This window comes from Varanus komodoensis, unplaced genomic scaffold (genome assembly GCF_004798865.1).
Source record: "Varanus komodoensis strain SLA01 unplaced genomic scaffold, ASM479886v1 scaffold94, whole genome shotgun sequence".
Lineage (NCBI taxonomy): Eukaryota > Metazoa > Chordata > Lepidosauria > Squamata > Varanidae > Varanus > Varanus komodoensis.
Window position 1 is genome coordinate 206,198 of NW_025336646.1, and position 24,633 is coordinate 230,830.

The 24,633-nt window shown below is 43.9% G+C and overlaps 1 protein-coding gene across 1 annotated transcript in view; it reads right to left on the bottom strand.

Moving 5' to 3' along the window:
- Nucleotides 1–24,633, bottom strand: part of B4GALT1 (beta-1,4-galactosyltransferase 1) — a 59,473-nt gene that overhangs the window by 14,690 nt on the left and 20,150 nt on the right. Inside the window, exon 2 of the mRNA XM_044418865.1 lies at nt 14,913–15,148. Coding sequence (XP_044274800.1) covers nt 14,913–15,148 — 236 coding nt within the window. The remainder of the gene's footprint in view (nt 1–14,912; nt 15,149–24,633) is intronic.

The window sequence follows — 24,633 nt, forward strand, 5'->3', positions numbered from 1 at the left end:
AGTCCAAACCAGAATAACTTTCAGAAATGATGCTAAACTATCATTCAGGGTTAAGCAGAAATTATTTTATTCATTCATTATTTTATGTCCTGCTGTTTTCCCCTTCCTTCAAAGGAACTCAAGGAGGCTTACGTAATTCTTACATAACAGTATTCTCACAACAACCCTGTGAGGCAGGCTGGGCTTAGAATCTGTGCCTGGCTCAAAGTCACCCAGTGAGCTGCATGACTGAGCAGGGACTAGAACCCGGATCGCCTGAGACCATCCTGCACTCTTCACCAGAACACCACACTGGCTCTCAGTGTGGATGGATTATTTATTTGCCACATTACGGACTATATAGTATGTAAATTAATGGATTATTAAGTTACCACATCTTTATCTTCCTCTTTCTACAAGGAAATGAGTATCACTACATGAAGGCATCTCTTTTTCGCTCCACAGCTTCCCCCTTGAGGTAGGCCAGGCAGAGAAGCAATGAACTGCTCACAAGGTCAGTTCAGAGCTTCTCAGCTCTATCTATCATCCATTTTAGCACAGTAACTGTCTCTCTCTCACACACATATTTCTATATAACTGCTACTTGTCTAAAAAAATCTATATTCTCCTCTGAAATGGTTACTAGCCTAAGACTCTGGAAAAGGGAAAGACAGACATTAAATCGACTCACACGGACAAGTGAAAACTTGCTGGAAATTGCACCCAGCAAGGCGATTCCCTTGGGAATTCTCCCCACATGCTGCAGGGAAAATTCCTCCATACCCGACAGACAAGCAGGCCCAGTGTGGGGTGTCCCTCCCCTCCCTCCCCTCAGGGCACCTGCAGTAACTCAGATCCTCCCTTAGCTGTGGAAGCCATTTCAGGTTGGGGACAGCTTGGCTTAAAAAAAAAATCCAAGCACAAGGGGATCTATCTGGGAGGTGCCTCCCCAGGGAAGCCCCCAGTGGTACCTTGGAGAGGACCACCTATGCTTGCCCTCTAGTTTTTGCCTGATACCGAGTTTGACTGGGTGTGCTCAATATCAGAGGTGGTGGTTTTTTAACCTGAGCTGTCATTTGCACTAAGGCAACCAGGCTCTTTGGTGCCACTGGGAGGGGTTTGCGGAGTGTGGCAGGAATAGACTGGTGTCCCATTGTCCAAACCTGGTGGGTGCCCACACCAGCCAGCCCCTCCCCATCTGCGTGGTCAGACCATGACAGGGAGAACCCTGCTTCCTCTCTTTCACAGCATGCCCCCCCATTCCTTTGGGGGCAGGTCCATTGCTGCAGGTGTCCCCCAAATGTTGACACTGCCTCCCTGCTGCTAGCACCCAAAACTTGGGGAACCCCCTGCGGGAAACTAGCCTGTCCCTTTAAATGCCAATCCTCACCCAGATAACCAGGTGCACAGGATTCTGTCCAGTTTGTCCACTTCTCAAGAGCAATCGACTCAGGGTAAATGGCAACATTGAGGGGATACTTCGGACTTCCCAGCACCCCCCTCCCAAACCAAGGGATTCTGCATGGAAGGGGAATGGGATTAAAGGGCTATCCCTTAAACAGCATCTGTGTTGTGTCTGTGCCAATCTGGAACACTGCACCCCACTTCTAACTATTTTTCAAGGTTTTTTTTTTAAATTTAGGGAGGAAAGCATCCTTTGCACCAGAATCTTTGGTGCTGCACACGTGGCCCTGGACTAGCCTTGCTTTCCCTGGTCATACAAATGACACTCTATTTCATTATCTGACACCGCACTGCACCCACCTGCACAGAGAGTTTCACACAAAACAAGTCCACGAGATGAGTAGCCCTATGGCATCCACCTCAACTCCTCACCCCACCAAAGATCCCAGTGCCAGACCAAATGCAGCAACCCCAAGTCCTCGCTTCCCTCACATTCTCACTACCTCACACTCAGCCCATCACAGATCCAATTTGCACATACATCAGTGTGCATGCAGTCAGATCAAACAGATAAGTGGCTAGTGTGTCCTAGGCAAAAATAAAACTACCAACAACATTGTAAACAATTCATGCCAGTGATCAGGTTACCTAATCATTTGGTATTGACAATTTCCTGCTGCAAGAAAGAAGGATTCTCAGGATTTCTCTTGTTTAAAAAGGCTGAAGGGATTAGCATTCCTTCTTTCTCATTTTAGCTTTTCCATGACAATCCTACATGATTGTTAACATTTACAAATGCCTCAATCCCTTCTGCATATTAGGGAGGGAGAGGAATCATGCTGCCACCCCAGCTTCAAAAATCAAGCTAAATGTGCAATCTAGCACAGAGTTAAAAAATAAAAATAAAGAAGGGTCTTTAGTCCAGAACTGCTTGGAGGCATTTGGGTAAAGGGCTAACTTCTGCTTGTTTGCCACTTTAAATAGTACCAGAGTGTCCTAAGTTAAAAGTTGTACAGTGGGAGACTGCAGATCTTTCTCCCCAAATCAAGGTAACCTGCTAAAACAAAAGAGTTAACCAAATGGCACAGAGTATTGTTGAGGTCCCTGCTAGCCAGGTGACTTACAGACCCACTAAACCAAGTGCCAATGAGTGTCAGGTAGAGATTCGTTCAGTTTCTTTATTTAGCTGAGCAAAGCAACCGGGTGTCCACTCTACACACGCAGGCAGGAACACACCACGCAATTCACCAACTCATCCTTTTTATACCTTTTTCCTTAATCTCGCCCCCATTGTTCCCTCACCCAATCCCCTCTCAGGGCCTGCTTGACTCTTGCATGTCTGACCTCATGCATGTCTGACCTCATGTGATCACTGAATGCCAGACCTTGTGTAGGGGGTCTTCTTCTTCACAATATGTCTTACTTTATCAACATTCTTTTGCCTTCCCTTTTTCCTCTCCAAAGCAAGCAGTTTTACAAAAAAGCAAATCGCATCAGTTAAGCTAATCAAGCTCCTTCAGTATGGAGGAACTTGGAAGTTCGAGGGGCATGTGGTATTTGCCAAGAGAGGTAACCCTGTGACTCCTCATCTCCCCGCAATGTGTGGGTTCATGCAAGAAAACATGTGAAATGACAGTAGTCTGAAAGCAGCAGCTTCTTTGGCAAAACCGAGCTCGATGGATGGAATATTTTGATTGGGATGAGGCATGCGGGGGAGGGGGGATTGCCCAGGTACAAATTACCACAATCTACACACAAGGAAAAGGAATGAAGAGATCAGTTGCCATGCCAGGAGAGTCTTAGTGATGTGCGGGGGGGGGGGGAGTAAGTACAAGCTGTAGCACAGATTACCTTTCATGCATACAAGCCCCAGTGCAGCCAAGTCTGTCCTGGAACAGCCATGCAAATAGTGCTGCAGCTTCCTCACAGCTGGGTAGTGTTGGAGTTGTCCTCATAAAAGTTACAGTTTTATATTCTGGAATTCAGAAATCTTTGCCACCTTTCCTTCCCCACCCCCACAAAAATGCAGGGTTTTTTTCATTCAGGTTCCTTTTACAGGAAAAGGAGCAGAGCCCCAGGTTATGCAAATACATACTGTTTCACATGCACCCTTGCCAGCTGCTTCTCCCTGGCTATCTAAAACACCCAACTGGTTTACCCTTTTGTCTGTATGGAATTTCCTAATTCAGACTGTAAAGGGCAATCACTGAAACCTATTAAACTCTGTAACTTTTGATTGTGCTAGTGTTAATCTCTTCTTCAAGTCATATGTTTTACAGATTTTTTCTGTATTGTCCGTGTGCTTCCATATTGTTCTTGTATATCATCCATTCAAAGTCTCCTTCTGCCTCCCTACAATGCCTACATGACACCAACTCTGTAAAACGCTCTGTGTGCGCGTTGCTCCTTTGTAATCAGCTTAAAAGTGGCTACCCCTCAGGACTGCTGTAATTTAGGAATATCTGCTTGCTGTAAATAAACTGTCGAATGCTTGGCTGTGATTGCTCCCGTTTGGATCTAGACATACATTCTTTGAAGGTCTGAAATCCTGACAGTAGCGAAGAAGTGAGCCAGAAAATCGTTAGCTCAAGCACAAACTCATTAGGTGGCCTTCAGGAAACCAGAGCTGCTCATAACAGACAGAGAGTATGAATTTGAAACATAAATGTGGATTATTACTGGCTGTGCCTCAATATTACCTTTTAAGAAGGTATAAGTGTGTGTGGCAAGCCCAGTTTGCGGAGTAAGTTCCACAACGTATTTTCCTAGTTAATTCCTTCTTTAAATGAACTATACTAGCTTCAACTTCCCTCCAGTGGAATAAATATATAGGAAAAGTTCCAGGAAGGAATTAGAAGCCAAGTGCCTCAGACCAAAGATTAAAATATGAAAGCTTTTCATATGTTAACCAAGATAATAAGCTTTCACTTTCAGCCTCTTCCATACTTAAAGTTCAAAGCTTCAGAACATTGACATTTTCTCTTTTTACTTAAAAACCCACTGACAAAGAAGCAATGTTACATTCTCGGCAAAGAGCGAGCTTGGGTAAGTCCAAGGTCAAGTGTACTTTTAGAAAAACAAGCTTCACTGGAATGCCTATTAAAAGGCCGAAGAGGTGGTCTTTCCTATTAAGAGGTGGTCTTTCCCAGCTGGTTTGCCACAGCTTATTATCTGCCCTTTCAGCAGCTAAGGTCCTCTCCTCTTCCCTTCATTTCCCAGTCAGCTGCTCCTGGTGACCCAGTACCTGGCCCACCATTTCCCCCACACCTTTAGCAGTGTCCCACCAAATCCCAAATTGGCCACACACTCAGAAGTGCTCAGTGAGACTCCCTCCCAAGTAACCATACATGGAGTCATGCCCTGGGTTTATCCCACAGAACTCAATGGGGGCTGCTGGGAACTGTCTTGGCTCCAGAATGCATTTCTAGATTATGCTGGACTGAGACAGAACCCATGAGTGTGCATTATGAGATTAATAGGCGTTCTATTGGTGAACTTTTTCTGGAAATGTTGTGCAATCACGGAGATCAGCACAAGAAATTCCTGCTGGCACAGGAAACTGAAGATCTGGAGCAGGTTCCATGATGCAGATCTTTTCTTGGCATGTGGAGGACGGGCTGAGAGACAGGAATGCAACCATGAGATCAGATCAAACCATGTTCGTTGTAGGGTGTACGTGGCGGGATTGCCTGGACAGGGCTAGCATACCAGAATTAAGATCCTTCTGGTTCTCTCAAATCTCTGTGAATGGCACAGACCCAACCCAATTTAAAGCCCTGCATTTGGGGGTTTTGTACCATAGTCAGTTTATGTGATAATGGAAAGATTTGGTCTACATACGGGATGCACAGTTCTGTATCATGGAGGACACAAACAATCATACAATGAGATCTTAACTATATTGTAGGGCACAAAACCAGTAATTTCCCCCAAAAGATATAACTTGTGTTTCTCAGTAAATCCAACTATGTAAAGGAAAAGATCTCTTCTGAGCTACTAGTGGATTCAAATAATACAAAATTTCTGGTAAGCAACTGGTATATGCTGTTGTTAAAAATAAGACATTTTGCAGTTTTCAGAAGGGATCAGAGAGAGGATTGGGGCACTACAACTCGCGAACAGAGAAGGAAGGGATCTGGGGTAATGTAATTTCTACTTTGAGATTTTGCAAAGTTAAAAAAACTCATTAATATCCAGTTTCACTGATATCTGACACCCCCCACAACTGTTGCATTTATAGCCTGATGCGGGACAGTTGTCACAGCTGTGCAGCAGTATATGTAAATCTGAACATACAATTTCAGTGTTGCATTATACAAAACTCTGGAGAATCAATTGATCAGACTGACAGGATTGGTTGTTTCCTATCTCGCACTTCTGAAGTGATGCTACTAACTTAAAGGAATGCTCAAGATACTTATTAAGAGTTATAATACTACATTTACAATGGGAAGAAAGCAGTGGCCCTTCATAGATCAGAGTGTATAACGATCTGGAATATTGTGTGGGAGGAAAGCCCACTGAACTGAATAGGATATATTCTGAGTAAACATGAACAGGTTTGCACTATACATGGGGAACCAAACTAAACAGTAAAGAAACAGTCACTGACTTATGGTTGCAATCTTTCACAATACATTTCAAGGTCATATTTTTCCCGCAGTGATAGAATCTTCTTTGTGCCATCGCCCTTTATGCATGCAAATTTCCTCCTTTCTAAATAAAAATGGAACACAATAAGCACATTTAACTTATGCAAGATGGGCAGATTTGCATAATGTATACAGGTGGTTGTTGAATTCACTTTATCATAGGACAGTTTAAATTCCCTGAATTCAGTTCTTGTTAATTACAGTGCTGCGTTCACACTGCTGCATAAGCTGGAGAACTTGCTTGCTAGTTGCTCATGCCCAATTCCTGCCGTGCACCTGAGCCAGCTTCAGCCGCAATCAAATACAGAAATCAAAACAGGAAATAGATTTTTGATTTCTAGGTCCAGAGAAGTCAACTGGTTGAGAACAGGGCTGCACGATTAGTATCTCGTGCCAGTTCCCAAGCTCATACAACATCAATCTTGTATGAACTACATTGGTTACCAGTTGAAGCTTGGGCCCAATTTAAAGTGCTTGTTTGAACATATAAAGCTCTAAATAGCTTAGGACCTGACTACCTGAAGGACCATCTTCTTCAGTATATGCCTACCCAATCATTAAGATCTGGGCAAGAAGCCCTTCTGAATGAGCCATCCCTCAAGGAGGTGCCAAATAGAAGAAGGGCTTTTCAGTGGCTGCCCCCCTCCTGTGGAATGGCCTCCTCAAAGGAGTTCACCTAGCACCAACTCTGCTTTCGCTTCAGCACCAGGCAAAAACATACCTCTTCTCTGCCCATTTTAACAATTTTAATAATTGATTTTAATAATTGTTTTAGATGCATATTTTGTTATTTTAGTAAATTTGGTTGTCCGTCTCACCTGAACATGTTTTTGAATCATTCTAGTTAAATTATTATTATCAATTTGTTATTTATATTTTAAAGATGGTTTTAATGTTGTTGTCTAGTTGTAATTTTGCCACCGAGAGAATCCATCAGAGCTAAATGGTGACATAAATAAATAGACAAGTTTAGCTTTTAAACTAAGAGGCCAATCACAAATAAACAAACAGAGTTTGCCACAGCATTGTAAATGATTGAGAAAAATGAGGCAAAAGATTTAAAGAAGACCAATCTTTTTCCTAACTTGTTTCTAAGGGAAGAAGCTTTAAGGCACCTATTTCTTGCTTGGGCCTTTTCCTTAGGAAGGAAAAACATTCTAAAATATTATCCAAATCTGACACTGCATTGTCTCCTCACCAAGAAGTAACAGAGCCCACGGCTTGCAAAGCAGACACAATGCCTGCTTTGTGTTGCAGAATCACATGTATCTGCATTATGACTTATCTCAAATTGGGAATGCCTTCTAGATGGCTCAGATAAAAATTCTGCTTGAGCAGATCCATCCACCCTATGAACTACATGCTGAAAGGAAACTAACTCTCTGTTCAGCAAGATGCAAATATGTAGAGCAACAGGTAAGAACTGAAATCAACTAAGCAAAATGGCATTTGCACGTGTACATCTTTGTTCCATTTTCATGCTCTTTTGCAGTACATCGCAATGGCTGCAGTATATTAAAGCATATCCTACTAGCCCAGTGGTTTTCAGATGTCTAGTCTTTGAGAAGCCCTTTCTTCATTGACTCATCTGCTGTGGATCGCAGTGTGGAACTCCCCTGCACTGCAGAAGATGCAGCGGTACCAGCTCAGCTCCCTGGAGTCCCATCCATGCCCAGGTGGCTCTTAACAGTGCCCCCTGTACACAGCAGAATGTCTCTAAGGATTCCCTAGAGCTATGCATCGTAGGAGTAGATCAACAGTTGGGGAGAAGCCCTCTCTCCGGAAAGACTGAGTTGCTACTGCAGACCTTCCCATGAGGAACCCCTGATAAGCATCCCAAGGACTCCTGTTACCCCCCTCTCACCAGCTGGAGGTAATGAGTTTCACACACAGGTCGCTAATAGGAGAGACCGGGTTGGGCGACTGCAGGAGCAGCTGCTATTGGATTGCCTTTTGCACCGACTGAGCAGATAATCTCAGAGCTGCGGAACAATAACCCACAACTTCAGGCAGGGCTGTGAACCATGACCTCCGCCGAGCATTTACATGGCGCTGAGGAGTGCGGCAAAGATGCTTGCCTCTTTGTTTACCACCATTCCCCACGGCCCCTCCTCTCCCAGCCGCAGCAATCATAGGCCTCGGAGCCCCAGATGGAAGAAGAGCCATTGGAGAAGCAAAATGCAAGAGGAAAGGAGTACGTGGGTGGAGAGTTAAGTCTCCTTTCCTCTCTTCTTGCTCATTCTCTCCAAGTTGTGCTCCCTGCTGTGGTTTCAATGCTTGGCTGAGATCTACTTCTCGAAGCCTAGTTTGCCATGGAATGGCTAGCTTGGCTGTCGGTCAGAGGATTCGGTGAAACCTATATTCTTGGAGAAGAAGGGTGCATTTGGAACCTCTGTGCATTGCCAGAAAATTCAATAGGCCAATGGTATCTACTATGTAGCCAGGGTATCGTTCATACAGCCCACTGATGTCATAGTAAAAATGACTGCCTAGAGTTGTGGAGGATCTTGGGAGGGGTAAGGAACTAAGGAAAATTATTTTCCTTCCTTTACCTCAGGCTTAATATGGGGGCAAAAAAAGAATTTGGCAAGGAAACTCTTAGAAAATATTCGCCTTCAGTACAAACCACGAAATTATGTCCAATCAGGAAATTTCTAAACTCTCAGTGCTTCTAATCTCAGATAAACTTCCTTTTTGTCTAACAAACAAATGTTCAGCTTCCTCCTGTATTTACCAATGGCAGGAGTCTTTTTAGGCCTGTGAAGGAGGAGAGAGATAATTTTATAAATCATGGGCAGTGCAAATCAAATGCAGCTGCCTCTAACCTTCCAAAATCAGAGGATTTCAGGCATAATGATGATGAGGACAGAAGGGGCATGGAAACAAAGATCATACTTCTCCCGCTCTGCAAAAGACTTAGCTAATTTTGGCCGTCTGTTTTGTGCTTGCTCACAAGGAGGAGAGGCTCACTGGGGTGCACCTTATCTTGGCCTCATTCTTCCACACCCCACCATCCCAGAAACCCGCCCCGCTTGACTAACACTGGCACCAGGGTTGGTCTCGCATCCTCAGAGCCGCAGCCAATGTGGAAAGGAGTGCGCCAGCCACAGGGCTGGAGCCAGTAGCCTCTGGTGAGACTTCCAGCTCCAACCCCAGAAAGCATATGCAAGGTCAGAGTTGCGACCTTTGGCTGCTGAACAGGATTTCAACGCTCCAGGCTTGCACCCTAAACTGATACACAAACTGACAAAAATATATGTTTGGATATTTTGAAGTGTCGCAGTTTGCAGCTCCATCTGAAATGCTGAATATATTTGTAATTGGCTTGAATACTGTTTCTCTGTAAACAAACCAAAGAGTTATATTTTACATATTAGCTTCTAAGTTATGCATAACAGGATGGATCCAAGGTTTCCTTCCTTTCCAGAATGGTTGTTTTTGGTTCCAACCCAGTGTGATTCATGTTCTTAAAGCAGTAAATAAAATTTAGGCTTTTTAAGTCAATACTGTCCCAAACAGTATTTCCCCTCAGACTTCATTCCCAGACAACAAGAAAGAGACACCCATCTCCATTTCTTTTCCTCAACTCTTCCGGTTTCAAATATTTTCTAAATTGCCTTTGAAGAAAGGTGTTCCACAGCTAGTTCTTCATGACTGTACAAAACAGCCACGTTTACAATTATTGTATTAACAGAACTGGAGAACATTCAGAGCACCTTCCGCATGATGTTCCTGAATTAGGCAGCTTCAAACTAATTACTATTTGGTTCAGAAGGCCAGCTGGGCGTCTGCCGTAAGCAGCAGCTGTAGGTTTCTGTCAAGTTTGAGCAGGGAAAAAAACAACCCTGTTGATTCTACTAAGTCAGTCAGTCTCACACAGAGCTCACTTCTCCAAGGCTGCAACATGTCAAACAGCTGGTGCTCATTAATTATCTGGCACAAATATTCTCTAAGAAGAATTAAGAGCATAAGACTGGTGTTGCAAGCTTAGCAGGTTCAAATCCGACTTGGCTGTGGTTCCTTCCCTGAGCCTGACAGAGCTCACAAATTAAGAGGCTCCCTGCCCTGTCCCATTTTGCAGAAGAGAGTTCATGTCCTCATTAATTAAATCTTTCAAATATGATCAGATTAGGAAGTTGTGACAGCAGATGCAGATTTCATAAAGTAATGAGGCCACTGAAAGTAGCCGCTCTATTATTTTTAGAGGGGCTGCTTCCTGGTTTGCCCTCTGTGTTCCAGGGCTTTTCGGAGTCGCCAAAAGCATATTGGTGGCTGCCCAGTAAGGCTTGCTGGGTTTGCTCTAGAACATGCACAGCTTTGCGGTGTGCCCAGCATCCATAATAAAACCCCTGCAACATCCCCCTGCTGTTTCCACACAGATGCCCCCGTCAGCCCCCCAGTCACACAGAAGCACCCTATGCATGCACGCACGCACACCAAGATACACATAGGCACATGCCTCCCTTCTCCTCCTCAGTGCAAGTACTTACCCCTTTTCAGGTTCTTCCCACATCCACGCAGCCCCCATCCATTCAGGCATACAAGCAGACTACCCCCAGCTTGCTCACGACTGGGCTCCACAGGCTTTCTGCAGACCTCTCTGGCTCAAGCTGGCTTCCTGTTGCCCTTCCTAGCCCCTCCCACTGCTTCCTGGAGCTTCCTCACCTCCAGCTTGGCCAAAGTCCCTGGGAGCTTTCCCAATCCCCCCTCCTTTTGCTTGCCGGGTGGGGGCACTGCAGAAAAAAACACAGAGCCGCAGTCCCCATGGCCTTCATTTTATAAGAATCTTACTGTGGTTCAAAGGGAGCCATGGGAAATGAAGGTGGCGGCAGCTGCAGGCCCTCAGTTGGCCTTCGGGTGAACCTAGCTGGCCTCAAGAACGTGCGTTCAGTAAAAATTTGGGATGTATAAAGCAACACAAGGGTCCCAAGAAAGGGGTCTGGGGGAACATGGATGTCTGAGAGCAGCAGTCTGTTAAAGTGAGTAAGCCAACTTGCATGCTACAAAAATGGACAATTTGCATCCTGGCTTTTCCAGTCACACCAACCCAGACAGACTGTACAGCCCCTACATATTCTCACTTTGCCCCCCCACCCCCATTTCAGCACAGTGTTCAAGCTAACCCATTTCAGAGGCCCCAAAGGTCAATGGTGAGAAAGCAAAGGTTTCATGTGTGAATTTGCACTGCACTGACAGTTAAGAGATGGGACATTACCATTGAAGCCGTAGGATCACCAGTATTCCTTCCTGTCTTTTTTTTTCCTATGGGATGCAGAGTATAGAAGGTGCGAACGGAGTAAGAATCACCCACACAGAAATTCTCCTTGCTTCAGTGACTGCTTTGCTATAGGACAGGTTTAATAAGAAAAAGGTAAGATTTCCCCCCTAGAAGGAAGAAGAAGAAAATAAAAGAGAAGGAAGGATGGATGCAAAGGGGGGATACACAAGGGGGCAGGGGGAGAGAAAATCAATTGTCAAGAAAGCAAAGAAATAAGAACGTCTTAGCAGGCTTTAAAAACTCCTCACATACCAATCCTTCCAAGAAAAATACCATGTGGATCATTAGTGTCATTGCTGGGATGCAACATACTTAACTGGTCAAAGTGATACTGCCCAGAATTGCAGAAAACACATAGAAGACATTCTGCTTTAATGAAGTTAATCAAGCTGAATGCTTCATTGACAATTTAGTTCATGACGCTGGATAGATTTTACGTGGCTTTGCACCACAGTGGAAGAAGCTACAGCATAATTATGCTCTGCGTGCACCTTGCTTGTGTGTGCTTAGCATTAGCCATTATTCTCTTTTTTTCTTCCTAAGTATATAATTTTATTCTGCAGAGAATCCCATGAGAACCCAGAACCCAAAACAAACCCACTGAAGACCATTGAACTGATTTCAGAATAATGTGTATTTGAGATCAAGCTGCCAGTATTCCTGTGAAAACATGGATTGCTATATGAACAGCTCCATGGAGGGACATAAACCTGTTTTTGAGTGAAAGAAGAAAACAATTACATCCTAAGCTGCTGAAGGGAACAGCAGAAATTAAAAAGGACAAGGTAGAACTTTGATTCCTCAAAGACTCCACCAAAGATTTGCCATCTTGTTCATACAAGACTAGTCAGAAGCATTCACAAAGCCCACTCCGAGATGACACGTCCAATGCTTCTCAAGCCGATGTAGATGGCAAAGTGCAACACTACACACAAGGAGAAATGAGCAACACTTTGATTCCCTATCTGTATGGACTGGCATGTGCCTTGAAAACCTAGCCCCACCCTGTCAAAATCTGGAGCACTGACTTCATCCCAAGGATTTGAGCTTGAGCGTTGAGGGCTCTGTGACACAGCCGGTCTGGATCAGACATTTCCTGGCAAGTCCGTTGCCAAGAAAGCATGTCTCATCCCTGAGCCCTGACAAATGAAGCAAATGGAAACATGTCAGGAAGCCATATTCAATGGGCTATTCTGCAATTGCCAGGAGGATTGCGGGCCCATTGTTCTGGGAGTGGACTAGGAAAATATGCACGGCCTTTTAAAAATGTAACTGTGAAGGGTCCATCTTACTTTCATCAAGGAGAAGAGAAACTGTGCTATTGCTCGGCAGAATAATTTCAGAAATTCTTGGGTGAGATCCAAATCAAAAAAGGTTGTCTAATCGGCTAGGACAACCCACAATGTACAGAATTTAGAATGACTAGTTCCTTCTTGGGAAACAGATATAACTAAGCCTGGGAGAGTTGCATCATGAAGCAATGCACAGCCTATAAAACTGGTACATGCAATCATTGCCTTGATGGCTCATGATTTTTTCCCTTCTGCATCTTGCTATTCCTCGCTAGGCAAGAGGCATTTCCTTTTGCGAAGCTCAGGAAGACATGAACAGATAAGCAGGCATAGGAAATCAAACTCGGCAAGATCATGGTGGCCCTTGAACTTTGCACAACCGGGAAGCACAGCTAAAGTTTTCAGCATGTGGTGCCAAAGTATTCACCCCCTACCAGAAGAAGGGACAGACTTGAAGCTTAGCAAATTTGCTATGAATTGTGGCAGCATTCTGTGTTACAGCTGTTCAGTCCGTGCAAGGAAACTAGCAGTCTATTCTGATACGACTCAAGGTTCAGACGCCACAGGGCTTGAACACCTAGCCCTTGAGCTCAGGACTAAGTGACCTGGGCAACCACCCAGGGCTGCTGTTTAAAGAAGGGATGTGCAGGTATGAGAGGCTCAGGGACACCAGAGAGTTAATCTGGTGCCCCTGCCTGAGATAACGTGCCTGCCATCCTTGTGTCCACAGTTGCTTTTGGAGGCTGCCAGCTTCTCTCTGTGGGCTGGCCTTCTGCCTGCTTCCCTGTCCCCCAAGCAAGCAGCTTGCCCCTCAGCCTAAACAAAGGACCTGAAGACATTTCCCTACACCATGAAAAGTCAGGGGGGAAAGATCTCCTTATTAGGGAGCTCCTTCCAGTATTTTGCTATTAGAATGGTAAGCTAGTCCATCAGCGGGATGAACTGAAACACCCCAGCACGTGCAACGATCAGAAAAAAAGAAAAATAAAGAGTTCAAAAAGATGCATTTTGGGAACTGAAACCATAGCTCCAAAGAAATATTGTAAATGTGTTTGCCACATTGTTTTATTATTCCATTGCATGTATATTCTGCTTTTTTTCCTCTAGCAAAGAACCCAAGGTGTCTTGCATAGTTCTCCTCCACTCCATTTTATCCCCACCACAACAGTCCTGGCAAGTGGGTTGGACTGAGAGTAAGTGAGTGGGCCAAAGCCACTTAGTGAGCTTCATGGCTGGGTGGGAACTAGAACCCAGATCTCGCAGGTCCCCAGTCCAGCACTAACAGCACCACACCACACTGGTTCTCCAGAAGAAACCCTCATTAGCCAATGCTATTCTTTGCATAATGTATAACCACATTATACACTTGCTACAGGATTTTGTATTCTTTTAACAGCAGGAAAAGTCTATTGCTTTCTTGTTTCAGATAGGGTTAACTAAGGTTATATCCCTAACTGACAAGGAACAAAACTATCCTTTTCATACTTTTCTTAGAATCTGTTTATATAACTCTTCTGTTCATATAGGACACACCTTTTCATATTTTTCTTCAGAAAATGTTTATATAACTCTACTGATCATGTAAGACACGTTGCTCTCTGTCTTCTGAGCTTGACAGGGGAGTTACCAATTCCCAATCTTAGGTAAGTTAGAATTTTGCTTATCACCTATTGAGTTTCCAAGATAAAACAGAAATTCACAGGCATGAGAGCCAGCTTATCAGAGGAAGAATTTTTATAACATTAAGAACTGGAACTGATTAAAGGAAGACATGCCTCCACCAGTATGCTGTGCTGCCTGCCCTAAATATTGTAGGTTCAAATGTTGACAACTAGATTACAGAGAAGGCTCCAGAGAATTGAGATGATTTAGATTGATTTAGATGATTTAGAATTCTTCACTCAAAAACATCCTGCCTAGACAGCTGATTTCTGACTTTTAGAGGGTTGGCAACTATGAGTGAATGGCATTTGAGTTGCTGAACACAGATGGAGAATGATTTTATGTAATTTGGGGTTATTTTATGTAATTTAGCTGCTTGTTTGATAGTGCAATTTTTATATTGTATTATATACATTTTAAAAATAAAATAGTAATCAAACATAATTGGTTTTGTTAACCAGCATGCAAAGCAAGAGTCTTTTGCATCACTGTAAAGAAACATCCCATTTCACCATTATTTAGTACTACGTTGCTTCTCTAGTGACTCCAAAAAAAGGCCAAATCTATGTCTGAAAGAAACCTTCCAGCATGCACAGATCCCTTGCACACATGCAGCTTGCAGATCAGAATCAGACAATCTCTTACCTGGTTAATTACATAAACACCATAATCGAGTTGCTGTCTTTGAAGAATCGGATGGAGGTAATACAGCCAGTATTTCAAGTGTTCATCTCGTTTCCTGAACGGGATGATAATGGCCACTTTCTGCAGTGCTTTGCAGTCCTTTGGAGTGTAGCGGCCTCCATCTCTGACTTCTGGGTTGTTGGCCTCCACAGTCTTCAAATTTACAGGCTGGGAAAACTCCACATGCAAGGCGCCAACTGGGTGGAAGAGCAAGAGAAAGCAGGACATTATTGCTTTGTTAAGCAGAGCTCCAGTCTAGAAAAGTCTCCTTAGACAGTGGTAGGAGCCAGTGATGTAGTTAGGGATACATTTAGGAATGGTATTGTATGAGAAGCGTTAATTTGATAATTCAGAAATGGCAGACTGGGGTCATAAAGGTTTCATTTCCTAGCAATGTGTGGATACAGCCACATGACACATGTTATGCTCAGCTGCACCTGACTTTTTTCCCCAGAACATTTTATTTAAACTTCTATCTCCTTTTACATTTTTTTCCCAATGGCATCTCTGGTAAAACTGTAACACAGGTAGGAAATATGTTATAATTTCTATTGGATCATACATGGACACAGCTGCTTGTCTAGAAAGATATTCCAGATTAAAATGCTTGGGTCTTTTAAAAATTCCCCATCAGTGGCCCAATGGTCTAGATGCTCCATGATGGAGCTGTTGTCCTGCCAGATCTCTTGTAACATCCAGGTACACAGGCTAGAATTCCTTCCTAGCAGATGCAGTCTATGAGCAATAAAAGATAATTCTTCCCATTGCAAATCTGTTTTTCCTATCTCGGGCTGCAAAAGCTCTAACAGTCCATTCTACCAGGTCCGCATTACCTTTGTGAAGGCCAGCATGGCACACTGGTTAGAGTGTTGAACTGGAGACCTGGGAGATCCAGGTTCTAGTCCCCACTTGGCCATGAAGCTTACCGGGTGACTTTGTGCCAGTCCCTCACTCTCAGCCTAACCTACATCACAGGGTTGTTGTCATGATAAAATGGAATGGATGAAGCCTGCGTAAAATGCCTCAGGTTCCTCACAAGAGGAAAAAAAGCAGGATGTAGTAATAACAACAACAACAAATTATTGTTGGGAACATCAGTTTGGGAGAATCCTCACCACCACCACCAGCAATAACCCTCTCTGCTGATTTTGCATGGATGAAAATGGGTCTTTTTCTTTTAAAATGTGCCAGCCCAAAAGACCTTTGCTGATCTTTGGAATATCTCTTTAAAAGTATCGAATGTAGGAGGGACAGAGAGCAAACTTTCTGAATTCTTTTGATACTGCCTATCCAACTCCACCCTCATTCCTTGGCTTTAATCTTAATAAGGCACCTGAATTTGGAGTTTAACTGTATACTTTTGATCACCCCAGGATTTTAACCCTGCATGCCACTTTGCTTGCTCTGCTTTGCCCAAGGACTCTGCTCAGGGCATTTGCTGGCAGTTTCCCCCATGACTAAAAACCTGCAGACTTAGGAGTTCCCGATTTACTTGCACGTCCACATGCATGTGCATGCAAACACACACAGCATTTGTTTAACAGAACTGTGTGAGAAATCAGGAAGGCTGGCCCACCCTGCAGTCGGTCCTTCACATTTCTTTTAAAAAAAGTTGTGGTTTTCCAACCTCTCCAATTCTGGGGATTGGTATTAAGATGGTAAACAGGTTCTTGGGTTAGCATTAGAACAGGACACAGAAGGGCATCCATTATGAAATATAAATTGCAAATGGTAAGCATGGTTTCCTACAAGCATGCAATTTCTCTCCGATGTCCATCTGTGTCCATGTGAGATCAAGCATGCATCGGACAACTGCAGCCGGCAGGTTTCAGAATTCATCTTACCATTTGCCAGGATAACAGAGGTGATTGAAATAGCCCAAAGCTGGTGGAATTCCCAAAGGTGGTCTGGTGGCCACCCATCCTGGTTCGAACAGGCAGCTTACCAAGTAGTGACACATAGGCCATGATAAGCTATTGCTTGATATAGGCATCTGCTTTCCGCCTTTGCTCCTCCTCCTCCTAATGCATGAGGCTTGGCCAAACTGGGCTACCAGCTGTTGGATAAGCTGGATTTAAACTACCAGGCTTTTAAAAGGACCTCTTGGGAAGACTTAGATAAAGGGTTTTCTTTCATGCTTTAGGGTTTAAGGGAAAATCTCTTCAGCAGGCATAGACAGAAGGTTGAATGCAGCACGGCGGCTTAATTTTTCAGGGTAGGCCCAGTCTCTTGTGGTACACTAATATGCCTCAGTACACAATTTGGGGATTACTACTGTAAGTGATAAGCTGATTGGGGCTTGGGATCTTTAAAACATTCCTTCGTTCATTTTTGCACATCAGACAATAGCACTAAGCCACTATTATCTCCATATTACAGATGACAGTGCTGAGGTAGAGAGAATAGCGAGAGGCTTTGGTCACAGTGCATGTCTGTGGCAAAAGGAAAGTATGAATTCAGGACTCAATGGTATACCAGCTCATTTGCTTATGCTACGTTTACCCTGAGGTTCCATAGACATCTCTTTTTCTTCTCCCTCATCTCCATTTCTGACATATCACACATTATTAGATAAGGAAATCTAAACTGAAAAGGGAGTTTTGGATGTAGAGAAACCTGCAAAGAGCAAAGGGAACTGCAACAAATAAGATGATCTTGTTTTTCAACTCCTTCTTCCTGTCAAAACCCTAACGTTTTGGCCCAAACAACACTTTATGATAGGCACACACAAAGCAAATCCCAAAGAAGCTACAGCTCTGGACATCTTGCAGCCCTCCAGATGTTCTGGCCTGCAGCTCCAGTAAGCCCAAGCCAGGAAAGAAAATGGTGAGGAACAGTGGCAATTCTGGGCCAAAACATCTGGAGTACCAGAAGTTCTCCACCTACACTAAAGCAACACTGAAATCAATGAGGAGCCTCTTACCAGTGAACACAAGATAAGCCTGAAAAATTATCTTGAAACAGTGTGTGCATTATATCCAGTGAACTTTTGTCTCTGTTATAAAGCCTCAGACCACCAGAGTCTCAAATGGTTGGTTAGAAACACATCTGGATTGCTGTTAACTCTGATTAACGGCAGTGTACTTGGGATCTTGACCCACATTTAAAGGTGGCTTAAGGCCAAATATGAAAGCAAGAGGGTAAAGGCAGAAGTAGCTGCCCCCGTGACAAGATGCTTTAGCTCATGTTATATGTTCCATGCCTGCACCAGTCCTTCATAATCCACAACCTTGTAAACAGCCCCTCACATCAGCACATCTCCAAACAGTCAGTCAGAGAAGCTTTTCTAAATCAGAATTTGAGTCATTTTCTCCACTCCCCTCCTTCTAGGGGTTGATGTGCCACAAGCGACTAATGCAGATAACTCTGTGCAGATGTGCACAGAGCAACAGTTCTATGACCGTATTTTCAAAGCCGGATCTACCATTCAAAGAAACTAGTATTCTGTCTGCTGCATATTGTGAAGTGTGTGAAGCAGCGATCTTGAAGAGGAGGAGGCCTGGCTGACACCTTTCTGGGAACCCTGTTTTGCCTTGCATTCTTTCATGGAAGAAAAGGGTGCATGTGTGTGAATGTAACAAATGTATAAATAAAAGACATCTTGGCATGATAACTTGTCCCTGTGTTGCACAAACCTCAGCGCAGCAACTAACCCATAGCTGTTTCTGAAACATTAGGTGGGAATCATCTTGGCAACTGTCATTTTCAGATGTTGGCTTTGCTTGTTTATCCGTAGGAACTAACCACATGCAAAACAAAACCTCTTTTTGGTTTAGTTTACCCACTGAAACTAGGCACCTCCTAAAACTTCTGTATTAAAATTCTGAAGCAAAATGAATCACCAACACAACAGCTGGCAATGCTTTGTCAAGTTTCAGACACCTCACACATGGGCACATGTGTGTGTGCACACGCACACACTCCAATCATCTTTCCAAATGGCATTCATGGCTCAGGATACTTGGAACGCACTCACGTAGCAGGAGGCACCAGAAAGTCTGAGAAAAAGCAAATGTTATCCTTCCTAAGGAAAATTAAACACGCCAGGGGTAGATCTTTGTTTAAACATGGATTTCCCCTAACAATCATGTAAAAATGGCAGGGGGTAGAACTGAACTTGTGGATTTCCCATTTGAAGTATTGCACTAGGCTCTGTAGTCTGGTTTTGAAGAACGCCGACGCTTTAACAAGCTGCCTGCCAAAGTTGCTGGTACTTGCTAGGCACCCTTTGTCTGGTGGAGCTAGTTGTGTTGTCGGAAACAGACAGCAAGATCTGTTAGAGAAGAAATAACCTTCAAATAACCCATGGGCTGTGCTGCCCAGGTTCGGCATTTGTGTACTTCGCAAATTTAGCCAGGCATGGCTTGTTTAGGCCGCAAAAATAATGTGAACCAGATCCGTAAGCAGGAGAACCATGTTTAAACACACTAATGTGTGTCTAAATTGTATCTAAAGCAAACCTCGAGGGACAGCACATAACCTTCCATTTGGCTAAGGCACAAAATGCCGAAAGGTATGTGGCAAAGAATAAACAAAGTAATTAAAGGGCACCTGGGCTCCAAGCACACCCACACAGAGGAGGTGGCTGTCCTACCTCTGAGTTCCTTTGCTCTTTTGCTTTATCCTCCCTTGCCACCTTGCAGCTGGACTTCATGGGGGGGGGGGGAGGGCAATCCTGCCACCCCACTGTTTTCTCTGTGATTGGCTTGTTCAAGCATCCTGGGCACGCTTGCTCTTGCTCCTCCCTCTGAACACACCCACGGAAACCCAGTCACTGGGCGTATGGTTAGTTGGATTCTTCTCTAACAGAGCATCAACTTGGCATGATCAACACTGAAGCCGTGGCTTCTGAGCTTCTTCTTGTGATGGCTTTCTTCCACATCTTCTCTCCCTGTATTTTACTGGCTCATTTCCAAATCTAGAGTGAAATGTACACAGGAGTAAAATAGCCATTCCTAAATTATGTGGATTAGTTATAGGCCCCTGTAAGAGGCCCTGGCAGGGGCAGGAAAGAGAGAGAGCCAGGCAAAGCCTATTGTGAGCCGCCCCGAGGCTATGGCGAATGGGGCAGCATAGAAATTTTCTAAATAAATAAAAATAAATTTTCTAAATAAATAAAAATAAAGCCTATCGCATTATCTGAGGAGTGGGAGGAGAGCCAGAATGGGAAGCCCATGCCTGCTACTCATAATATGTGAGCTCAATAGGATTTGGCCCTTGGGTAAGCAAGTTGCAGCCCTTTTGGCTTTTCAGACTCAGTCCTGGTGATACGGCAGAAAAAGCTTCTACTGGCTGAAGCATAAAATATTGGATTGCTGGTAAACTTAGCTGGGTCTTATGACAGACATCCAGCAGTAAGGAATCTGTGCCAAAAATGAAATATAAATGTACTTTTCCCAAATATGGTACAAAACTCTGTGTTATGAATCATAACACTTAATTGCTGGGGACACTAAAAAACTACTTTGCAATATCAAATGCTCAGCCATTAGCAAAATACTAGGAAATTTCCAGGTATCAATGGGCTTCACTTATTCACAGGGAATCCATACTCAGTGTTGGAAGCGAACAACTGGCAATGAGCTAGCCATGTAGCTATGAATAAGGGTTACCAGCCCAGCCTTATCACGACCCAGCAGCCGTTTTGACTTCTTTAGCAGACACAAAACACCACACAAATAACAGCTTTGCTGGAAATGAAAATCCATCCCAGCAAAATGCAAGTCTAAGGTGAAAAAGACCGCATCACCTTCTTAATGTATGCTTCCACCGAAAGACAGTTGCTACAAATCCTTCCAGAAGTTACTTATTTAAAATGACTATACAATTGGCCACATCTTGGATGTTTCTTTCCTATCTCTGATAGTGGGAGTGCTAGAGAAATTTTCTGCTGCCCCAATTTGCAAGGTTTTATGTTTAGTAGTTGCCTTCAGCATTTCATTCTGATGGCTTTATTATAATTCTCCAATGGTCGCTTTATTATTGTATCGAAGGGGAGTTCGAACAATCCTTTCAGAAAAGAGATTCCTCAATGTATAAAATGTATACATGTGCCAGGCCAACTGCTGGAATAGCAATGGAGGAAGCCACAGAGAACTGCCTTAGCCCTGGAACAGATGTAACCCTAACCATGGTTGCAAAATAGGGCTCAGAAACTCCCACCTGACCCTCTTGTCACATGCAGGCTTTACACTCCCAGTTAAATTTCCTTTGAGAACATCTGAATCCGCACTAACTTCATCTCTATCCAAGAGGGTGCCCATCACCTCTTTCATGGGCTGGCCAAGTGTTAGTTTCTGGCCTTAGTGTCAGTTTCTTTCACGCTTGCTAGCTCCTCTTCCTGCTGCCCCTAGGCAGAAACTAGTCTCTGCAACTGAGATCTGTCTGAGCTTGCTAGCTGTAGTATCTGGTGAGCAGTGTCCACAAAGTTTAAGCTACAATAACCTTCCAGGTGCCACAAGGCACGGCTGCCCAGGGAGTGGCCAACCTCCAGCCATAGTTGCACTTCAAGTAGATCCACTGGGATGTAAGTGGACTGATTTGAATGGGTTTACTCAAAGTAGGGTTAACACTAGGGAAATCTAAAGGAGGTTCTCCTTTCTTATTTTAGGTTTGCAAGTGAAAATCTGACTGGGTTTTTCCATCTTCCAAAACATCATGGAATGTGCCGAATGTAGGGCTTCCCTCCCAATTTTGTACCTCACTAATAAAATGTAGCCTCTTGCTTTGCGTAGCCAAAATTTAGCCATTTACTTGGAAAAGTGCATGTATCAAAGAAACGCTAGGTTTATTCTAGAACAAATCTGATGTCTCTGCTGTTTCAGCCCCAAGTGTTGCCTTTACTAAACAATCATCACAGCTTTCTACAAGTTGCCCTGCACAGTGGGACTATTGATTTCCAGTTAAAAGGCCATCACAATCAAACACAGGTATTCCAGTGGGATTTGTTAGTTCAAAAGCAAACCTAGTTGACCCAAAGGGAAAATTAAACTAAGCAAACCTTTTTCCTACATAGTCTGCTCTCACAGCTGTCCTCCAGAGAAAAGAAAGGAATGGAAAATCCACCCTGAATAATTCAGGAGCATTATGTAATTCTTCTGACATTTGCCACTGTTTTAATTAAAACTCTTCTTTTAATTTATTGCAGAATGAATCCAGTTAAATTCAATTCACTGCAAAATAGTTGTCATCAACTCTATGTTCCTGCTTTTCTAAGGGGCAACATAAAAGTCTCAACGATGCATTTGTCAAGGTAATGGGAATGAGGGGAGAGAGGCATCGGCTGAAGGGTCCTACTGAACTAGCCGGCTTTTCTCATCTCCCCCACCGCTTAGGCCATTTCCCTCAAATCTTGCTTTGGGCATTTGTAGGAGCGAAACGGTGAGGTATCCATTCCTCAGCTGATTCTCCCTTGGCATTTTCAAAGCAACGGACCGTTCCTTTGCAGAAGCTCTTTATTCCCCCAAGGTACATCCAGCACGCACAATCAGCACAGCATGAGTCTCTGAACATGCCCAGAAAAGTTCACTGAACCCAATCAAGCGACTACTTTCAAGAACCCTCTTCTTGAGTACCCTGGGCCCCCTCCTTCTGGGAGGGGCCTTTGGGAGGCAGGCAAGCCAAGTCTTCCCTGCACGGTGCCCCTCTGGTTGGCTAGCCCTTCTCTCCCAACACCACGTCGTGGGATCGAGTCATACCAGGACTGCCTGGCTCCTGGAGCCCCAGTCTCACACCCCCTCCTGGCAGTTGTGCATCCTGGCTATTTCCAGAGACCGCCTGAAAACCTGGGAAGGGCTGCCTTGCGATAAGCCCCTCCGTTTCTCCCATCCAATGCATGGAGATGCTGGCTCCCAGGGCCCTTCCTCTGGCGAGTCCGAATCTGCCTGACCTTGGGACGTGCACCAAGAACAACTGCCCCATGTATTCTCAACACTTACAAAGAGAGAGATGGGGCTGGGAACTCCACATTCCCCACTTACCTATTCAGGTGCTCAGTCAGGGATGCAGAAAGAAGCTAAGCCTTGTGGCACCTCAAAGGCTAAGCAAGATATGACAACATACAATTGTGTGGTTCATTTCATCAGGGATGTGAAGCATTACAGAAAGCTTCTCACTTCTACACATATGGCAGGGGGTGGGGAAGAAACTATAAACAATGAGGCGGGAAGAAAATTCTTTGCAGAAACTACTGATGGGGACAATTACGTTAACAGTCATCACTGACACTGCTGGTCTTGCTGATAACAAGTGTGCTGGCACTGGCTAAGCCGAGTACCACGTGTAGCATGATAAAAACCATGTAGTGTGATGAAAACTGGTTGCTCTGATTAAAGCTCTGACAACAAAATGAAACAAGGGGCTTAATTTGAATTTGGCAATCTCTCCCTCTAATCTTCCTTTGAAATTCCTTTGATCCACAACAGCCAATTTAAGGTCTGCAATAGTTTCCTGTGAGGGTGAGGTGCCAAAGCGGTTCACACAGAGAACAAGGCAGAAATATGGAACGTTATACAAGCGGTTTCCTGTGTAATTGACACATCCCTTCACAAGCAGGAAAGCCAACAAGTAACCTTAAGCCGCTCAGTGGCATAATTAAAACCAGTGGAAGGCCCTCTCCAGTTTTATGCACATTGACCACGATCCAACAAGCCAGTATTATGAGAATAAATGGGGCTTCCTCTTTGCGAAAACCGGATTCACCAAATGCGGGCACTAGGCAAGCCAGTTAACATATATCATAGTCAGAGCATGAGTTGAAAATCCATGACCTGAAAATCCCTTACAAATTCAGGATGCTAGATCTTGGTCATTATGTGGAAGTGAATCCTCCTGAAACCAATGATTTCTGAACCAATGATTCCTGAAACTAATGGTTCCGACGTGCACATTAAAGGATTAGGTTGTAAACATCTTTCGAATCATCAGATTATGCATCTGCTCTTTTCTGGAATAACTTGGTTTGCATCATTCTATTCACATTCATTCAGTAAAACACTAACATTGCAATGTAAAGAAAGTGGTATTTCTCCCAGACTAGCGCATAATATCTCAGTAAAGCAGGTTTGACCACAACTCCTGCAAGCATCATGGTTGCGCACATGCCCTGACCTTACTGCCACCCACCTGAGATGGGATTCAACTACTGCTGGTCTTTGCTTTCCCTATGCAGTGTTTAGCACTTCATATTTTGGAGTAGATAAGAGATCATGGAGGTTGTGGATTCTCCAAGCGGCTCTACCCTACTATTGCTGATTAGGGGGATCGGGATAATTCCAGTGTGTTGATTTTCCCAAGGAATGTTTCAGGGACTACTTAGCTCCAAATAGAGCGCCAATAGTAAAGGGAGACTCCAACATCATGAATGACATTTCCAGTGTTAATTCTAGCAATGAGTAATAATTTCTATTTCTATGGCACTTTCTGCAAAGGGAAAAGCGAGAAACTGACCATGATATTTAAAAGGAAAGGGGGAAGACTGAGACATCCAGAAGCTGATTGACTTTATCTAAAAGCTGATCAACAATTCAAAGCATGCAAGTGTTCTGGATTTTACAGGTTAACAAAGGCAAATGTAAAATGACTCAGGAAATAGCTTTGCTGGAATTTCCGCCATTTCCAGAACAATTCAGGTCTCCGAATGGGACAGCCTAAAAAGTATGTCATATATCAAAGCAAGCCAAAA